Source organism: Malania oleifera, chromosome 9 (assembly GCF_029873635.1).
Source record: "Malania oleifera isolate guangnan ecotype guangnan chromosome 9, ASM2987363v1, whole genome shotgun sequence".
Classification (NCBI taxonomy): domain Eukaryota; kingdom Viridiplantae; phylum Streptophyta; class Magnoliopsida; order Santalales; family Ximeniaceae; genus Malania; species Malania oleifera.
In genome coordinates this window covers 61,751,518-61,772,926 of record NC_080425.1, presented here as the reverse complement: position 1 = coordinate 61,772,926, position 21,409 = coordinate 61,751,518, and the positions used below count along the sequence as shown (strand labels likewise).

The window sequence follows — 21,409 nt, the reverse complement described above, 5'->3', positions numbered from 1 at the left end:
TGCGTATGAAAAAGTACATACTATGCTATGTCAACTAAATATTTGTTTTTCTCTTCGGCTACTCCATTCTGCTAGGGGTATATACATGATTTCTAATGAATAATTTCTTTGGCCAATGAAAAAATTGAAACTCATTTTGAACAAATTCAGGTGCATTATCACATTGTAAATTTTGAATACTAATGCCAAACTAGGTTTTTGTCATAGAACTGAGTAAATACATTAAGAAATTCAGACATCTTTTACCAGATTGATCCAAGTCATATGCAAAAATCATCCACAAAAGACACAAAGTATTGATTACGAGTCAAATTATTAACTCTACATGGACCCCAAATATATAATTAATCAGAGAAAACAATAATTTTCCACTGGACTCTTAACTCTAAACGAAAAAATGTCCTAATATGCTTTCCTACTTGACATGCAAAACACCCAAAACAAAAAGTGGACTTAAACATAGGAAAAACTTGTTGCAGTTTTTGAAGCAAAGGTTGACCCAAACAAGCACGTCACTTGTCCAAAGAAACACCACGGGTAGAAATTGAAGAAGTCGTATGACAAGAACTAGATCTACCAACACCACATTAAAATAGTACATACCATCCTTCTTGAACCCTCCACCAATCCTCTTCTTTGTTTGGAGATCATGAATAAAACAATGAGATGAAAAGGTCACAAAATAGTTATAAGATATAGTTATTTGACCAACTAATAATAGGTTCAAAGGGAAATTTAGGCACATATAACATAGAAGAACAAGGAATAAAAGCAAAAGAAAGAATATTACAACATCAAAGGCCAGCATAACTGCACCAAACTTGGAGTGTAATTTAGTGGGTTTTATGGACAGAAATAAATTAAGACTAGTTGTCATATGGTAGGAGCCACCAACATCAATAAAAGCTTGGTTGTACCTGAATGGGCCACAATAGCACTCCCCAAGGGAGTGTCCAAGTGCACTTGAAGTGTCACTAGGATCACCTTCAGCAAAAGACTAATTGATTGGCCTAAGTTGGTTTTGCATTCGAGATCCTAACAACTATCAATAGTACGATTGTCCTAGTCACAATGTATGCAAATGTGAGAACTTCCAAAACTAACTCCTCGCCTTGATACACTACCTTTTCCACGATCGCCATCAAAACCTCGTCCTCGTCCTCCAACACTTCCCCAACTACAGTTAAACGTAGTGCTAACCATGGTTGAACAATCACAGGAAGAGGCCTTAAAAGAACATTGAGAGCCATCTTTGGTTATCAATTCCAGCATATGCTTAATCCATATATGGTAAGGATTCATCGTTGCAGATTTGTTGAAGCTCTGGACTCAACCCTTCTAAAAAATTGGTAGCCAAGAACTCTCCCCTTTACCTCTTAATTTGGTTTATAGATGTTGAGTTGCTCTTATATTACTTTGCAAGGTTTAAAACTCAATAATGGACCTACCCTCTTGGTCATATTTAAAAACTTCTCATATAGGTCAAAAACACAAGTTTGATTTTTATATTGGGAGAGCTTTCAGGGAGATCATCCCATACAACCTTGGCTATTCTACAAAACATCACACTAGTAGCAATCTTGGCTCCATGCTATACCAAACCACACAAGCAATATGTCAATTCTCTTTTATCCAATCTTCATAATTTTGGAGTCTAGAGAAGGAGGAGAATGCAGCAAACACTTGGACTTCCCTTTCGCGTTAATATACACACACAAACCACAACTGTAGTTGGAGGATCCAACCAATTTAATGGTTGTGCAGTATCAATCAAAGCTCTCTCTGTAGGCCATCAAAAGCACCCTCAATACGCCACAATAAGTGTAGACTAGCATTAAGAATGAACAATGCAGCAACAATGCGAATCAGGCAACACACACAAGCAAAGAATCTGAACTTCAGAACTTCAAAGCGGTTGCTCTGACCACAGAACTTAAGTTGCAACATCCTACAAGCAATTACTTGACCATGCAGAAGCGGACAGACCACAATAAGCACCACAGGCACTTGATAAACGACCTGACAGTACAGCAGCAACAGGTATAATGGCTGGCACCAGCTAGAAGTGCCAGTAAGAATAGGAAATAGTCATTGAACATCAAACAAAAGCAAAAACTGATACAAGATTGCAAGCAATCAATCATGAACACTCAGCATCATCATGACAACCAACAAGTGAGCAACAGAAGAATGCCATAAATAGAATATAACTAACTTCACATCAAAAAATAACCAAGAATGCTGCACAGCCAAACCAAGATGAAAAAGTAGATCTGAGATCTGATTATGGAAAGGGGAAAAAAAAAACACGAAAATCAGAGTCTAAAAAACAACTCATATGAATCAGATTTAGATGAGATTAACACTCTAATACCATGTTGTAAAGTTAGAGATGGAGGAGAGAAGAAGAAAAGAAGAAGAAAGCAAGAGGGGAAAAAAAAAACAAGGAGGTGGCAATTTCTCGAAGCCCTAGGAGCCTTACATTCAGCTCCAGGTCTACTCTCTTATATATTAATAATAATAAAAAAATAGAAAGACGAAAATACCCCCACTTACACTGCATAAATACTTAAATAGTCTATCTCTTCTACCAATTTAAAACAGGAATATTGGGGGTAAAGCGGATACTCCAATGAATGCAAACACAAAACCTGTACCTGTGAGGGCAAGCTGCTATTTGATCCATATAGAATGTTGGTTGGAAAATTGAAAAACCATATATCTTCTCTATTGTTGTTAGATTACCACTTCACCTAAAAGTTTAAGCTGTTAGCTTGTGGGCCAACAATGTATATCAAGATTTAACACTCCCCACAAAAAAACAGTAATTAACATCAATTATAGGGACTAAGATAACTTTTAACCACCAAAAAATAAACGCAACAACAAGACCAGAACCCAAGACCACCTAGCAACCATAGCTCTAACACCATGCTACCATTTCAACTAAAAACTTAAATTGTTAGATTATGGGCCAACCATGTATATCAAGATTTATCATTTGTAACTGTTGTCAAACAATTTCTTGATGCACCAAAAACAAGTTATTGGATGCAATTGTTTGGATTTTCAGGTATCTCAATAGTGCACCATGTTGGCCTAATAAGGCTTAATCACGTTTTGATGATAACAAATCAAGGTTACTTAACATGTCTATTTAAGTTTGAATTTCAGGACTTAAGTGTTTTTGTGAATTCAAGTGAGCATACTTGAAGAGCTTAAATGATATGTACACTTATCAGGAATCATGAAGGATATAAAGCAATCAAGTCATGTGGGACATGGAGTTCGTTGAAGCAATGCATAAAGCTCAGAAGAATCTGAGAAGCTTCATAACATGAAGACTTACGAACTTAGATTGAATAATCGTATGAAAGTCTCATGTAAGTACTTCAAATTTCAATACTGAATGATTGAAGCTCCTAGGATATATCATTGGACTTAGATACCTGATTCTATACATGGAAAATATTTTCTCAAAGTCCAAATTAAGCTTTTCAAGGTATGAAATTAAGTTTGGAACCAAAACATTGAAAAACAAGTGTTGCTGAAAGGTCAGGCGACTGATGATAATTCATCAGGCGACTGTAGTGCTACTGACTTTGAAAATATGCAAACAGAAAAGGCACACGCGACTGACCTATCGGGACCAGTCAACTGACCCCATTCTGACTTTCAGAATGCACTACTTTTAAAAAAGCACAGGCAACTGACCCTTCGAGTCCAATCGACTGATGTGTATGTTTAAACGTTTAATAGCGCTGATCTTGTTTCCAAAACTTGTGTGATTGGTTTCCAAATTGAGAGAAAATTTGAGAGAAACCTTTTGAAACCCCAGTGCACTATTTAAACGTACTATTCTCGCACATTAGGGTAAGAAACAAGAGAAGAGACAACAGCACGCACAAACTCTGAAAAATTTTCTGGTTATATACTCTTCTAAAAGGCTGCTGTGTTCTTGCTGAAAACTCACATTAATCTGATTTGTTCCTTTGAAAACTTACACTCGTAAATCAGATTTCTAGTGATATACTTCGTGCTTCAACTTTCATATTGTTTTATTTGAAGTATTTTTTATTCTAACATGTACTAATCTGCTCATTTGAGGAGCCTACTCTTGTACAAGCATTTTTGCTTTGGTTATATTGTTTTGACAATTCAAGTATGGTGAATCGTTGCCTAGCAAGAGCATTGTTCTCATTAGAGAGGCGAACTCCACCTTGAATGGATAGAGGTTTTACTTCACCTGGTAAGGAAGTTGGCAAAGGAAATCCTCACAGTGGGTTGCTTGAGGCAAGGACATAGGCTGCGGCCGAACCTTGTAAAAATACGGTGTTCAGCTTCTTCTTCCCTACTCTTTTAATTTCTGCAAGATATAAACTGCATGCATGATTTTATTTTCATTAAGAACTTGCTGAATATTAACACTTGTTGGATATTGAATCTTGTTGAATATTTGAGAAAGTGCTGAACATTGATATTGCTGAGTATTGAAAAATCTGTTGAATGATTGAAAATTAATTTTTGATTAAAACAAGAACTCCTATAGTTTGCTATTTGTATGTTGGATTAAAAATCAGAATAGCTAAGGTTTTAAATCTTTGATTAAATCAGCTGAAGTAAAAAGGATTGGTATTTAATCATTTTATTGAAGTATACTTGCTGAGATAAACCAACCTTCAATACTAAAATCATTTTTTGTAAATCTCATTGATTCCAGCTGAAAATCATATTATGAATAATTGCTTCACTAAACTTATTAATTCTTTATTTCATATTGTAAATTCAGATTTTGTGTTGATTTTATATTCATATCTTCACCCCCCCTTGGGGAATACGTCCTAATTTCAATTGGTATCAGAGCGTGGGTTGTAGTAAATCTTAACAAGTAGCTACATAAAGATCCCTATGGCACAGTTAGGAGTATCCCCTTTTGGTGAAGGCCAATCTTCATCAAGACCTCCCATTTTCTATGGTGTAAGCTACACCTTTTGGAAACAACGAATGAGGATCTTCTTACAGACCATGGATTATAAGGTATGGAAAGTAGCCACACATGATGACTTGATTGCTACCAAAAATGTAGATAACAAAGAAATCCCTAAAGAAGAAAAGGAATTAAATGACATAGACATGAAACAACTACAAATTAGCTCTAGTGCAATTAATGCACTATATAGTGCCTTAGATGCCAACAAATTCAATAGAGTTATGGGTTGTAAATCGGCTAAGGAAATTTGAGACAAGTTAGAAGTTACCTATAAGGGAACCGTAAATGTTAGGGACAGTAGAATTGACATGCTCAACAGTGAGTATAAGGCCTTTAAGATGAACCCAGAAAAGTCTATCACTAGTATGTACACTAGATTGACCCACATAATAAATTCCCCTAATGCACTAGGTAAGAATTATTCTACCTATGAGATGATCAAGAAAGTTCTAAGAGGACTTCCTCCTGTTTGGGTACCTAAGGCCACTGCCATAACTGAAGGCAAAAATCTGAAAAATACTTCCCTAGATGAACTTACAGGATCGCTTCTCACATACGAGATGGCGATAAATGAAAGAACTGCTGAGGGTAGTAAACAAAAGAAGACAATAGCCCTAAAAGCTTCAAAGGAGAGTTCTAGTGAGGAAGAGGACAATGAGGCAGAAGACGATGATCTAGCCCTATTCACTAGATGGATAGGCAAATTCTTTAATAAGAACAAAAAATTTGCTAGAAAATTTAGAGGGTCAAAAATAGATAAGGGTGAAACAAATAAGAGAGAAACAAAAATTGAACCCCCTACCTGTTATAACTGTAAGAAAGTAAGACATATCAAACTTGATTGTCCGCAGCTTAAGAAAGACTCCAAGAAGAAGAAAAAGAAAGGGATGAAAGCAACTTGGGATGAGTCACTCAAGCTCAAGTGACTCTGAGAGTGAATCAAATGATCATGAGATTGCTAATCTGTGCTCCATGGCGAGAGACAACGAGGTAAATTCCTATTCAACCTCATCTTATGAAACTAGTGATGAATCTTGTAGTGAATCATGTGAAAGTATGCCTTCATATAGGGAAATCCAAGCTGAATTATTTTCATTACATAATAGATTCATAAAGGAGTCCAAGAGAAACATAGCACTAAGAGAACAAAATGAATCACTAGTAAATCAACTAAAGTCATCGAAATCAGCTAAAAAAGAAAAAGACTCAATTGTTGATGAACTCATGATTAAAATAAATCAAATGTCTCACGAGCTAGTTAAGTTACAAGTGAATGGTAAAAATGTAAAAGACTCAGAAATTTGTAGTTTTAAAAGTAAAATTGAGGATGTTAGCCTTGGTGGCTTCACCATCATTGTTTAAAGTGTTTTGATGATATTAACTTATATATTGTTCCTAGTGTTTTCCTATCTTTGCAGATCATGCTTAGCACAGGTACTCGTACATGAAGTACTAGATCGAAGGCAAAGATCGGACTGAGTAGACGTCAAGAAGGAAAGATCAAATGGACACGTACTCCGAAGGACCCATGCAAAACTGGAAGCTTAATTGTAGAATTATTTGTAATAAGGGTTATGTGTGTGGTAAGAACTTTTTGTAACTCTTGCATTTTGTTTCTGCATGATCTTTGAGCAAGAGTTGAGCAATGCACATGCATACTAGGACACATGAGTTTATAGGATTGCATTAAAAGTCACAAACTCAATTCATAGTTTTCAAAGTTAAAATCAAAGAGTTTGTTAAAAGAATCATGAACTCAAGATATGTTTTCAAAGGGACAAGCTTTCAAACATCTTGGTATTTTGAATATCTTCATACTTAGTCCCGATTATATCAAAACGAGTCTTATGTCCTAAGGGTGCAAAGAAAGTAAAGTATATTTTTCATAAAAGGACATAATAGCATATAAGATATCAAACGAGCTTTCAAATGGGTTTTTATTAACAAGATATCTTATAATCAAGGGGAAACTCACTTGGATAAGTTTTGAACTTCATTAGACTCAATATCTTTCTCACATTTTGTCTAAAAAATGTTTTAAGTCATCAAAAGGCCTTTTGACAAGGAAAAACCAAGCAATCGTCGTTTAACGTGGTGCAGCCTCGAGTCCTGAACACCTTTTGGTTTTTGGGGCATAAGTTTTGCTAGAAAGGTCCAAATAGGACGATATTGGTGTCTATGGAAAGCTAAGAAAATTTTCCACAACTTTTGTGTTGATGAATTTTTCTGATTTAGGGTTACAGTTGACCAAAACAGGAAAATGGTCGACCACTACAGGGGAATGGTCGACCAGACATTCCAGTAGCTAATTTTTCCTCACAAACCAGGTGAATGGTCGACCACTGCAGGGCAATGGTCGACAAGTGGGTGAATGGTTGACCATAGAAAGTGAATGGTCGACCACTGGCCTCATGCCCAGCACTGTAATGGCTAGAAAATGGCTATTCTTGTTTGAGGAGTGCTCCCAACGGCTAGTTAATGGCTATTAGGGGCTTTGGGCTATATATACATGTTCCTAAACTTGTTTAGGAAGGTTTTTGAGTATTATTGATCATATTGGTGAAAAATATATTTGACTCCAAAAACCTAACACTCAACACTTGCATTTTAGTTATTCATCTCCAAGTGCTCAATTCTCTCTTGCTTAGAAAATCTTGTGTGATTCAATTTTTGAGAGAATAGTGTGTGGTTTGAGTTGTATTTCATATTTGCTCATTTGAGGAGCATTGATTTGTAATCTTCCATTTCTCTGTTGTAAGGTTCTTTGTGAACCGTTGTTGGGTGAAGGTTCTTTGTGAACCGAAGAGGCTCTTTGTGAGCGATATGGATTTGTTCCCAAGTGTAGGGATTTGTTCCCGAGGTGTAAGGCTTCTCCTCCGGTGAAGGAGATTGGATGGTGGAATCCTTGGGTTGGTCCCAAGGCGTGGATGTAGGCTTGGTGCTGAACCACGTAAAATCTCCGATGTTGATTCTTCTTTCCCTACACTCTTTTATTTACTTGTCTTGTACTTGTTTTAATTTATACATTGTGATATAATCGCTTGAACCTTGCCAAGAGTTTTGTTTTGTAGAGAAAACTTTTAATACGCGAAAAGAGTCATTCACCCCCCCTCTTGACTCTATTATATATCCGCTCCGGGGCACACGTATATACTCCATGGGCTGGGACGACTAACAAAGGATCAAACTAAAATAATTTACAATTTTACTAGAGGGAAAGAGAACTTTGATAAACTTGTTGGAGCTCAAAGAATGTCTTTGGATAAAGAAGGAATAGGCTTCAATGGAGTTAAGAACACGAAGAAAAAGAACCTCTACATGGGATACTTTGTAAAAGCCTCTAAAAATTATGATAATACATCTTCAGTCAATACATATAAACACACTATGTGTTTCTTATGTAAGGAGAAGGGGCACATAAAGTTCGAAGTTCATACATGAGAAAATATGTTAAAATTAAAAAGATATGGAGAGTGAAAACTAAAAATGAAACAAATACAAAAAAGACCTAAGAAGGTTTAGGTACCAAAAGTAACACCATAAATCCCTTCTTGTAGGTATGCTTTAGGGCCACACCAACAAAAGACAAATGGTACTTGGACAGTGGTCGCTCGAGGCATATGACCGGAGACAAGTCCAAGTTCACCTCGTTGACACTAAAGGATGGTGGTAGATATGTCACCTTTGAAGACAATGCAAAAGGTAAAATTATCGGCATCGGTAAAGTCGGTAAGGAACCCTCTTTGGAGATTGATGATGTTTTATTGGTAGAAGGGTTAAAACATAATTTGCTAAGCATTAGTCAACTAAGTGACAAAGGGTATGAAGTAACATTCAAACAAGACAAATGTATAGTCGAAAACAGTGAAAAGCATAACACCTTGTTTATCGCAAATCGGGTTGATAACATATATTGCATTAACTTTGAAAACCTAAGATCTCAAGAAGTTCATTGCCTCACAGCTGTTAATGAAGCTAGTTGGCTGTGGCATAGGAGATTAGGACATGCTAGTATGGACTTGTTGTCCAAATTAGCAAAAAGGAACTTAGTTAAAGGTTTACCTAGCACTAAGTTTGTAAAGGACAACGCATGTGATGCTTGTCAACTTGGGAAACAAACCAAGACAAGTTTCAAGAAGAAGAAGCATATCTCTACTGGTAGGCCACTAGAACTTATTCATCTAGACCTATTTGGCCCCATCAGAACTAAAAGCCTAGGAGGAAAGCAATACGCATTCGTCATAGTTGATGACTACTCCAAGTTTACTAGGGTACCTTTCTTATCCTCCAAGGATGAAGCATGTAAGATGTTGATCAACTTATGCAAGAAGCTTCAAAATGAAAAAGGATGTGGCATTCAAAACATTAGAAGTGACCGAGGTAGAGAGTTCAAAACTAAATATGTTGAGAACTATTGTACTGAACATGGAATATCTCACAACTTCTCAGCACCTCGTACGCCTCAACAAAATGGAGTTGTTGAAAGGCAAAATAGGTCACTTCAAGAGATGGCTAGAATCATGATGAATGAGCATAACCTGCCTAAATATTTTTGGGCTAAAGCGGTGAACACCGCGTGTTATGTAATGAACAGAGTCTCACTTAGGACCAACTTAGAAAAGACCCTACATGAACTCTGGAAAGGGAGAAAACCGAACATATCTTACTTCCATGTGTTTGGATGCAAATGCTTTGTCTTAAATGACAAAGAGGACCTAAGAATGTTTGATGCCAAATCAGATGAAGGAATCTTCCTAGGATATGCTGTGAACAGCAAAGCCTTTAAAGTCTACAACAAAAGGACCCTTTCAGCTGTAGAATCAATTCATATAGCGTTTGATGAGACTAATCCATTCTCTTATAAACCAATTGATGTTGATGAAGTAGACGTGAGAAAAAGTTTAGAAGATCTAGCAATTCAGGAAATAAAATATGAGAGTAATGAAATAAGCACACTTTTAAATGATAACTCTCAAGAATTGCCTAAGGAGTGGAAGTTCGTAGGGAATCACCCCAAAGATCAAATTATTGGTGAACCTTCATGAGGAATGTCCATTGGATCATCATTAAAGAATATGTGCAATCATTGCGCGTTCCTATCTCAAGAGGAACCCAAGAACATAAATGAAGCCATTAATGATGAATCATGGATAGTAGTCATGCAAGAGGAGTTAAACAAATTTGAAAGGAATAAGGTTTGGAAGTTAGTTCCTAGACCCGCTGATCACTCAGTAATTAGCACAAAATGGGTGTTTAGGAATAAGAAGGATGAAAACGGCATTGTAGTCCGTAATAAGGCTAGACTGGTAGCTCAAGGTTACAATCAGGAAGAAGGAATAGATTATGATGAGACCTTTGCTCCAATAGCTAGAATGGAAGCAATTAGAATGCTACTAGCCTATGCATCCCACAAGAACTTCAAACTTTATCAAATGGATGTGACGAGTGCATTTCTGAATGGTTTTATAAATAAAAAAGTATATGTTGCACAACCCCTTGGGTTTGAGGACTTTCATTTTCCTGATCATGTATTTAGATTAACAAAAGCCTTATATAGATTGAAACAAGCTCCTAGAGCTTGGTACGAACAATTAAGTGGCTTCTTGTTAGAAAATGATTTTTCTAGGTGGAAAATGAATAGCACCCTGTTCATAAAGTCTAAAAATAATGAAATGTTCATCATACAAATTTATGTTGATGACATTATCTTTGGTGCTACAAATGAGGACTTATGTAAAGACTTCACCAAATGCATGCAAGATGAGTTTGAAATGAGCATGATGGGCGAGTTGACATATTTCCTTGGTCTTCAGATCAAGCAAGCTAAGAATGGCACACATTCATAAATCAATCAAAGTATATAAGAGACTTGCTTAAGAAGTTTAATATAGAAGGTGGCAAGCCATTGGGAACTCCAATGAGCACTTTTATTAGTCTTGATAGGTACTTTACTCTATTTGACGACTAGTAGACCTGACATCATGTTCAGTGTCTACATGTGCGCTCTTTTTCAAGCAACTCCTAAAGAATCTCACCAAATCGCAGTAAAAAGGATATTGAGATATTTAATAGGTACTATTGACTTAGGTCTCTGGTATCCTAAAGATACTGCCTTTGAAATGATTAGCTATTTGGATGCAGATTATGCCGGATGTAAGATAGATAGAAAAAGTACTAGTGGTACTTGCCACTTTTTAGGACGATCTTTGGTATCTTGATTCTCCAAGAAATAGAATTCTGTGGCATTGTCTACTGCTGAGGCTGAATACGTAGCAATAGGTGGTTGTTGTGCACAAACTCTATATATGAAACAACAACTTAAGGATTTCAATTTGGAATATTCAGCTGTACCAATAAAATGTGATAACACCAATGCCATAAATATTTCTAGAAATCCCATCTTTCACTCTAGAACCAAGCATATTGACATTCGACAATCATTTCCTTAGAGATCATGTGCAAAAGGAAGATATAATTCTTGAATTCGTAAATACAGATGAACAATGGGCTGACATTTTTACTAAACCTCTTTCAGAGGATAAGTTTATCTCAATACGACGAGAATTAGGCTTATTACATAGTAAAGAGGTGATTTGAGAAGGAGACTTTAATGCGAATGAGTGGTTGAGCTAAAAGAATATGTCAGTCAAAAATACTGAAGATCAGGCGACTGACCATTCATTATCAGTCGACTGAACCTATACTGACTTGTGAAATACACATGTCAGACGACTGACTCTTCGAGCACAATCGACTGACTTGCGGCGGTATAAGTATTTACTGCTTGTAAAAACCCTAACTTTTCACACCTTAGTCAACTGACCGTATATCTCCACTCTCCCAAAGTGTATCTCTTTCGTTCCCAAGTCCATTTTGAAGAAAATCTCACCGATTAATCTTCAAAAGATCCTTCTATCTTTCATTTTCATTTCATTTCATTTTTGAAGGATTTACCCGGTTATTTTTCCCAAAACCATGCCTAGAACCAAGCATATGGCTAACTGAGGTCCCTCCTCCGGAAGGGATGATTCAAATTACATTGAGCGATGGTTGATGACACCTCACGCCAAGGAAGTCTATCAAAAACATCTTCACTCTACCAAACCCATCTTTGATAAGGTTTTAGATCTTGAGTTCTTTAGAGATGAGTTTCCAGATATTTTGCCAATGTTTACTGCTTTGAGTTGGGAAAGATTCATAACTTATCAAGCTAGGGGCATGCATCCAAATCTAGTGAAACTCTTTTATGCAAATATGGTGAAAGGAGAAACTGCATGCTTCACTCAGATTATGGATAAATTGTTTGCAGTATCCCCATAAACTTTAGCCACTAGGCTTAGAATCCAAGTAGGTGAATTTGAGTGTGCACCTATTGGCACATCTTGGATAATGGCACAAGATTTTACCCCTGAGGAGTTTTTACCATTGATTATAATTGAAACTCCTATTTATTTTGGTCATCCTCCGTTGTATCATCAGCTGAACTTGCAGGCCCAAATCTTACAGAAACTCGTCACGTATAATATATTGCCTAGGGTAGGGTCACATGACCATATTTCCTACCTTGACTGTTTTGTGATGTGGTGTCTGTTAAAGGGCAAGAAGCTTGATCTACACAGTTTGTGTTAAAGTGGATGATTTCACGAGAAGAGGCTAGAAGGGTCATTATTCCATATGGGGGAATACTAAACCAAATTTTTGACCATCTAGGCCTTACCACACCATCTACCTTATTCATTAAAAGAACCCATTACGATACGTTTTCTTCTACTACGGTAAAGCAAATGGGATATGTACAACATCCACAAGGATGGTTGCCCAAGGGTGGTAAGGGATGTAGACAGGCTCCTAAACCCCAGCAAGACGCACCACCAGCAGATGATACCCCCTCCTAGTTTTTATCTTATCAGCAGCAGTTGACTGATTTCCATGGTAAAGTGCGTACTGGTTTCAGTTCACTTCAGTCGAGTTACACTTCCCTTGACCAATGGCTTGGTCGTATTGAACGATACATGGATAGTTCTTCTTCATCACGAGGCAAAGCTCCAATAGAAACAAGCTCTAGAAATGAAAAAGATGAAAATGATGATGATGAGGAAGCCACTGAATCAAATGATGGCAATGAAGATTAGCTTTGTTTACTTTTGATCTTTTAAAACATTTTGAGTTGTAATATTTGAGCTGTTTACAGCTCTTTACACTATTTCTTATCTTTGCTTATCTTGAATATAACTCTTTTCATGCTAGAATTTGATTCTATTGAATATTTTTTGCATGATGCCTGAATATTTGATAAATGTTTGATTTGAGAAATTGCATGCTGAATTATGGACTATGATTGTGAACTAAATTCTGACTTTAGGTCCTATGTTGCAATGCAAGTTAATTTTCTTCAGTTGCCCTTTTTGTTGATGTCAAAAGGGGGAGAAATATTAGCAAAATGAGAATTTGTGATTGAATTTATGATTGACATATGAACATATATTCAAGGGGAGTTATAAGCATGATATATATTGAAAATTTTGAATGCTTAAATGATATGAGTATTGAAAGCATGATATTGAAAATTCTGAATGCTTGAATGATATGAGTATTGAAAGCATGATATCTATTGAAAATTTTGAATGCTTGAAATTGTGCTGATATGAATGTTGAAAGCATGATATTCTGAACACTTGAAATATTCTAATATGAGTGTATGACTTTTTAAGGATATGCTTATTGTAAGGGGGAGTCTTTTTAAGGCTTTCACATGTTTGCTCCTTATTTGTCATCATCAAAAAGGGCGAGACTGTTGACCTAACAAGGCTTAATCTCGTTTTGATGATAGCAAATCAAGGTTACTTAAGATGTCTATTTAAATTTGAGTTTCAGAACTTGAGTGTTTTTGTGAAATCAAGTGAGCGTACTTGAAGAGCTTAAATGATATGTACACTTAAAGTCATGAATCATGAAGGATATAAAGCAATCAAATCATGTGGGACATGAAGTTCGTTGAAGCAGTGCATAAAGCTCAGAAGAATCTTGGAAGCTTCACAACATGAAGACCTAGGAACTTAGATTGAATAATCGTATGAAAGTCTCATGTAAGTACTTCAAATTTCAATACTGAATGATTGAAGCTCCTATAATATATCATTAGACTTAGATACTTGATTTTATACATGGAAAATATTTTCTCAAAGTCCAAATTAAGTTTTCCAAGGTATGAATTTAAGTTTGGAACCAAAACATTGAAAAACAAGTGTTGCTGAAAGGTCAGGCAACTGATGATAATTCATCAGGTGACTGTAGTGCTACTAACTTTGAAAATATGCAAACAGAATAGGCACAGACGACTGACCTATCGGGACTAGTCGACTGACCCCATTCTAACTTTCAGAATGTGCTATTTTTAAAAGAGCACAAGCGTCTGACCCTTCGAGTCCTGTCGACGGGTGAATGTTTAAACGTTTAACAGCGTTGATCTTGTTTCCAAAACTTGCGTGATTGGTTTCCAAATTGAGAGAAAATTTGAGGGAAACTTTTTGAAACCCAAGTGCACTATTTAAACATACTATTCTCGCACATTAGGGTAAGAGACAAGAGAAGAGACAACGGCACGCACAAACTCTGAAAAATTTTCTGGTTATACTCTTCTGAAAGGCTGTTGTGTTCTTGCTGAAAACTCACATTAATCTGATTAAAATCAGATTTTTAGTGATATACTTTCGAGCTTCAACTTTCATATTGTTTTATTTGAAATATTTTTTATTCTAATGTGTACTAATCTGCTCATTTGAGAAGCTTACTCTTGTACAAGCATTTTTGCTTTGGTTATATTGTTTTGACGATTCAGGTATTGTGAATTGTTGCCTAGCGAGAGAATTGTTCTCGTTAGAGAGGCGAACTCCACCTTAAACAGAGAGAGGTTTTACTTCACCTGGTAACGAAATTGGGAAAGGAAATCCTCACAGCAGGTTGCTTGAGGCAAGGACGTAGGCTGCGGCCGAACCTTGTAAAAATACGGTGTTCAGCTTCTTCTTCCCTACTCTTTTAATTTCTGCAAGATATAAACTGCGTACATGATTTTATTTTCATTAAGAACTTGCTGAATATTAACACTTGTTGGATATTGAATCTTGTTGTATATTTGAGAAAATGCCGAACATTGATATTGCTGAGTATTGAAAAATTGTTGAATGATTGAAAATTAATTTTTGATTAAAACAAGAACTCCTATAGTTTGCTGTTCGTATGTTGGATTAAAAATCAGAATAGCTAGGGTTTTAAATCTTTGATTAAATCAGCTGAAGTAAAAAGGATTGGTATTTAATCATTTTATTGAAGTATACTTGCTGAGATAAACCAACCTTCAATACTAAAATCATTTTTTGTAAATCTCATTGATTCCAGCTGAAAAATCATATTATGAATAATTGCTTCACTGAACTTATTAATTCTTTATTTCATTTGTGTTGATCTTTATATTCATATCTAAGACTCCTGATTGGTATAGTACGGTCGCTGCATAGATATGTTGTTTGTGTAAATCGTTGAAGTTTAAATAATTAAGGGTTAAAATAAAAAGGAATTCCGCATATAAATTTTAAATAACCCAATTTCACCCCCCTCTTGGGAATACATCCTAATTTCACACCAGGTGGCATTATTGATGGTTGACACTAATGCTGACTTGGTTGGATCCCAAGATGATAGAAGATCCAATACTGCACATTGCCCGTTAGTTGGTGGTAACTTGGTGCCAAAAAAAAAGTAAGAAACAAACTACCATTATGGGTGGGCAAGAAAAACTGAAAAACCAAACCAAACTACAAATCAAATAGAAAAATTGGTCAACCATTTTTTCAGTTTGGCTTCGGTTTGGAATTCTTAATTTTTTGGTTATCGGGTTGGTTTCAATTCAGCACATTCAACAATCATGGTTAACAAAACTGAGACGATATATTATAAATACATAAAAACACATATTATATATAACATTATATATAAATTTAATCATTTAAATTGACAAAAAAAAAAAAAAACAATTGTATTACTCTAAGATTGGTGTTCAAATTTTAATAATTAAGCCCTAAACCCAAAACATTAAACCCTAAATCCTAGACCCTAAACACTAAACCATAAACCTTAAACCCTAAACCCTAGACAAAAAACCCTAAATCCTAAACACTAAACCCTTAGCCTAACCCAAAACCCTAAACCCTAAACCTTACAACCCAAACACTAAACCCTAAACCCTAAACCCTAGACCCTAAACTCGAGACCCTAAACCCTATACCAAAAACCCAAAGCCCTAACCCCAAACCCTAACCCCTAAGCCCAAACCTTAAATGCTAAACGCTAAAACCAAAACCCTAAACCTGAAACCCTAAACCCTAAACCCTAGACCCTAAACTGGACCCTAAAACTAAACAATAAACCTTATGACCTAAACCCTAAACTCTAAACCCTAAGCCCTAAATGCTAAAACCTAAACCCTAAACCTTAATCCCTAAACTATAAACCTTAAACCCTAAACCCTAAACCCTGAACCCTAGACCCCAAACATGAAACGCTAAACCTTAAACCCAAAACCCAAAACCCTAAACCTTACACCCTAAACCAAAAATCCTAACCCCTCACCTTAAACCCAAAATCGTAAAACCTAAAATATAAACCTTAAACCCTAAAACCTAAACCCTAAACCCTAGACCTTAAATCCTAACCTTAAACCCTAAACCGTAAACCCTAATCCCTAAAACCTAAATCCTAAACCCCAAACCCTAAACCCTAAACCCTAAACCCTAAACCCTAAACCCTAAATACTAAACAATATACCCTAAACCCTAAACGCCAAACCCTAAACTATAAACCCTAAACCAAAAACCTAAACCCTAAACTATAAACCCTAAAACTAAAACCCTAAACCCTAAACCCTAAACCCTAAACCCTAAACCCTAAACCCTAAACCCTAAACCCTAAACGCTAAACCCTAAACCCTAAACCCTAAACCCTAACCATAAACCCTAAACCCTAAACTTTAAACCCTAAACCCTAAACCCTAAACCCTAAACTATAAACCCTAAACCCTAAACCGAAAACCCTAAACCCTAACCCTAACCCCTAAAACCTAAACCCTAAACCCTAAACCCTAAACCCTAAGCCCAAAACTTTAAACCCTAAACCCTAAACCCTAGACCCTAAACACTAAACAATAAACCCTAAACCCTAAACCCTAAACACTAAAAAGATAAAGCCTAAACCCTAAACACTAAACCCTAAACCCTAAACCCTAAACCCTACACCCTAAACACAAAAAAATAAACCATAAACCCTAAACCCTAAACCTTATACCCCAAACCCTAAACTATAAACCCTATACCCTAAAACTAAAACCCTAAACCCTAAACCTTAAACCCTAAACCCTAAACCCTAAACCCTAAACCCTAACTCCTAAACCCTAAACCCTAAACGCTAAACACGAAACACTAAAACAAAAACCCTACACCCAATCCCTAAACCCTAAACCCTAAACCCTAAACACTAAACAATAAACCCTAACCCCTAAACCCTAAACTATAAATCTTGAACCATAAAACCAAAACCCTAAACCCTAAACCCTAGATCCGAAACCCTAGACCTTAACCCTAAGCCCTAACCCTAAACCCTAAAACTATACCCTAAGCCCCAACCCTATACCCTAAAACCTAAACAAAAAACCGTAAACCCTATCCCTAAACCCTAAACTATGAACACTAAACCCTAAACCCTAAATCCTACACCATAAACACTAAACAATAAACCCTAAACCCTTAACCCAAAAATCTAAACCCTAAACCTTAAACCCTAAATCCTAAACCTTAAACCTTAAACCAAAAACCCTAAACCCTAAACCATAAACCCCGAACCAAAAACCCTACACCCTAACCCTAAACCCCAAAGCCTAAACCCTAATCCCTAAAACCTAAACCTCAAACCCTAAACCCTAAACCCTAAACCCTAAACCCTAGACCCTAAACACTAGACAATAAACCCTAAACCCTAAACGCTAAATCCCAGATACCAAACACTAAAGAATAAACCCTAAACCCAAAACTATAAACTCTAAACCCTAAAACTGAAACCCCAAACACGAAACCTGGTGACCTTATTGGTCACGCTCGGTTTTGATTATGAAAAATACTCATTAAATTCGATCCAATGGTTTGACTCAGTTAACCACAGGAAATTGGTCTAAAAACTGATTAACAGAGCTTTGGTCAACCATTTGACATGGTTCCGATTCGGTCCGCATTTTCTAGCGAACCAAAACTTTGGTTCGGTTAATAGTTCAACAGATATGGTTCAGTTAACCAAACCATGCCCAGCCCTGACTACTAATCTAGATCAAGTCTGAATACAAAGTTATAGCAGACACTACATGTGACTTGATTTTGCTAAGGTGCAAGGTACAGGAACTTGGTTTCCAATAGTCACAACCCATGAACCCTATGTCTGATTGTTAGGCAGCCATCTACATTGAATTTAATCCAATATCTAGTGAATGAACAAGCATATTAAGGATATTGCATTTAATCCAATACTCCATGAACAAACCAAACATGTTGAGATTGACTATCATTTTATTCAAGAGAAGCATGAGATCAGAGGATCGATTAAAAAAAGATATTTTTCATAGAACAAATATCACACACTCACACACGCATATACATGAGCTAAAGGATTTAGGGCATATTTTCCATTTGCATACTCTTGTTTAATAGTAAATAAAGAGGATCTAGCACTAGTGTGCATGTGTGTGTAGGTTCACTCTCTCTCACATACATAAGTTTTCTCATCCCTCTATCTCTCTTCCTCTCTATGCAAGTAACATGATCCTTTGAAACAATTAATTCACAATGGAGCTATGCAAGAAAGGATATGAACAATAGAAGCATTTCCTTGTCAAATGAATACAAGAAAGGTAACCTGCAACAGTTCTATTAGTAAAATTATGACAGCAGGGTCTCACATCAGCTCTCAAATGGTCGAGATGCAATTGGGATACAATTTGGATCAATCCTCCTCAATGATCTCGATGTAAAACAGGCTGCAGTAGCATTTCATGGACGAGCAAGATCACAAAAATCTTGTCTCTAGAAGTAATGTTTTAGGCCTAACTTCAAATGGTCATACTTGACACAAGATGAGTTATAAAGACCACAATATAAGCACAGAAAGCCCCAATAAGCCCAAAAATGTAGCTGTTTAATGTGCCAATTTCAGACCTCAAATTTGGTTGTTTCAACAGATCACTGACAGATGTATGTTATTTTGGCAATTTCCCACTTGTGATATTTGTTTTCCGTAGAGACATGATCAGCATCTTACGTAACTTTAGGAGTGTCCCTCCTGCCATGCTTTTAGGCTTATTTTAACTATTAGTTCAGGATTTTCCAAGCTGCCTAGAAGGGTGTTAATTTTTTTATGATCTTCAGCATGAATTTACAAGACTTGAGCCAACTTAGACCCCAAATTTTGTTGTTTCAATAGACATTGACAGATATATGTTATTTTTGGCAATTTCCCAATTGTGATTTTTGTTCCCTGTTGAAATAGGATCAGCATTTTATGGTATTTTAGGGGTGATCCTCGTGTCATCATTTTGGGCATATTTAATTATTTCAGAATTTTCTAAGCTGTACAGAAGGGTCGTAAATTATTAGGGGTAACCTTTTACTCTTCCGCTCGCATCCCACTACACCAAATCTTCTTGGCTAGAAAAAAAAAAAAGCAGGAGAGAAAGAGGAAGAGGAAGAGCTAGCATACATTCTCAATTTATCATTTACCAACCCAAGATTAACCTGAATATGTAAAAAAGAGAAATAAAACAACCAATAAAAAATTTTTGGCTTCTTCAATGCAGAAAAAGGAAAATCCAGGTGTTTTAATTCTATCACTCAACAAACCATAAAACCTACAGATATTTCCAGAACGAAACACCAATAAATCAACATGAGAAAAAGGAAGAAGAGGGAAGAAAGGTTACCTTTCTAATAATGCCATGCGTGTCATAGGCAAGGCGTGCATCCACTTCAGTCGAGACTCGACCTGGGACTAATTTTGCCAGATCAGCCCCAACATTCACCAAGGCCTATACTTTCAATATCAATTTTTGTACATACAGTCAGCCAAACGAGTAATAACATAAATTTTAATACACTTAATGGGGAAGATTACACTACAGTCATAAGCAACCTTGTTAAAGAAACAGGACAATCGAACTGAACTCTCCGCTGCATAACACTGTGAATCCGCCAAGGCCGTTTCCACTGCACTCTACACTCACAACATGAACCAAAATAAATAAACAGGTGCATGCAAAGATGTAATAATTAATTTCAGCAAAGTTGATGACTTACCCTAAACATACTATCAGGAAGGCCACAGATACCTAAGAGAAGAGAGGAGCTAACAGTGGCAGCAGTTGGTGGAAACCTATACTTTCAAAAAAATCACAATAGATTATCAAATGCTACTACAAATCAAACAAAATTCCGAAAATTATAAAGCTTGCCTCTCGAAGTCATCGAAAACGACAGTGTCCGGAACGATCTCACTGAAGCTCGAAACAGCATCCAACTCACTACTAACACCTAGAAAGAACCGGAAAAATATAAGAAAACCAGCGATTAATACGCAATCAATGATAGCAAATTTGAACATCAGAGAGAGAGAGAGAACCAGCGTCGAGGGAAGATGAGAAGCCGATAGCGCGAATTTGAGGAAGCGACCTCCGAAGCTTGAAGAGGGAATGAGGAGCCGCGGATCGAGCTAAGAACTTCAATCTTCCCTCCTGTTCAATCAACAAGAATGAATTCCATGAGAGAGAGAGAGAGAGAGAGATTGAGATTCACCTGAAGAGACGAAGAGGAGAGAACTGGTGAGGGCGGAGCTTGCAAGGAAAGCGACATTAGCATTGAGAGAGAGAGAGAGAGAGAGAGAGAGAGGATTCAGTTGGGAGTGTTTTTGAGTTGCAGAGACTCGGTGCGTGCTGGGTAAATTTAAGTTGTAACACGGGTCACGCTGGAGCTTTCGTGGAACCATGTTATTAACCCAGAAAAAACAGATATAAATAAATAGATAGATTGAAGCCACCTGGATAAATCGAAAACGTCCCCGCACACGTGGAAATCAAAGATATTTTCGGCAATTTGTCCAGCACCAATACTTATTAAAAAAAAATTTAAAACAATAAAGTTTGAAAAAATAAGACAAATTAAATGAATTTTGAGGAATGCTGAAATAAAAAGTTTATAGTGTTGTTAAATTAGAGATTTTATTTCAATTAACATCCATCTCATTCATTGTTTGACATGTCGCAACAATCAAGAAATTTGACACCCTTTGAAATCAATAACCAATCAAATCAAATGAATTCAAATTTTAAATTTAAGA

The 21,409-nt window shown here is 36.4% G+C and overlaps 1 protein-coding gene and 1 long non-coding RNA gene across 2 annotated transcripts in view; both read right to left on the bottom strand.

Moving 5' to 3' along the window:
- Nucleotides 1-21,076, bottom strand: part of LOC131163850 (uncharacterized) — a 56,889-nt gene extending 35,813 nt beyond the window's left edge. Inside the window, exons 1-6 of the mRNA XM_058120647.1 lie at nucleotides 20,869-21,076; nucleotides 20,696-20,807; nucleotides 20,529-20,607; nucleotides 20,374-20,449; nucleotides 20,210-20,290; nucleotides 20,001-20,105 (exon numbers count right to left, since the gene is read on the bottom strand). Of these exons, the coding sequence (XP_057976630.1) occupies nucleotides 20,001-20,105; nucleotides 20,210-20,290; nucleotides 20,374-20,449; nucleotides 20,529-20,607; nucleotides 20,696-20,807; nucleotides 20,869-20,931 (516 nt within the window). The 5' untranslated portion in view covers nucleotides 20,932-21,076. The remainder of the gene's footprint in view (nucleotides 1-20,000; nucleotides 20,106-20,209; nucleotides 20,291-20,373; nucleotides 20,450-20,528; nucleotides 20,608-20,695; nucleotides 20,808-20,868) is intronic.
- On the bottom strand, nucleotides 4,220-15,032 carry LOC131163851 (uncharacterized). The gene is made up of 2 exons (XR_009139143.1): nucleotides 14,913-15,032; nucleotides 4,220-4,366 (listed from the first exon to the last, which is right to left on the bottom strand). It is a non-coding gene; the product is annotated as an uncharacterized LOC131163851 (long non-coding RNA).
- Nucleotides 21,077-21,409: the final 333 nt, after the last annotated feature.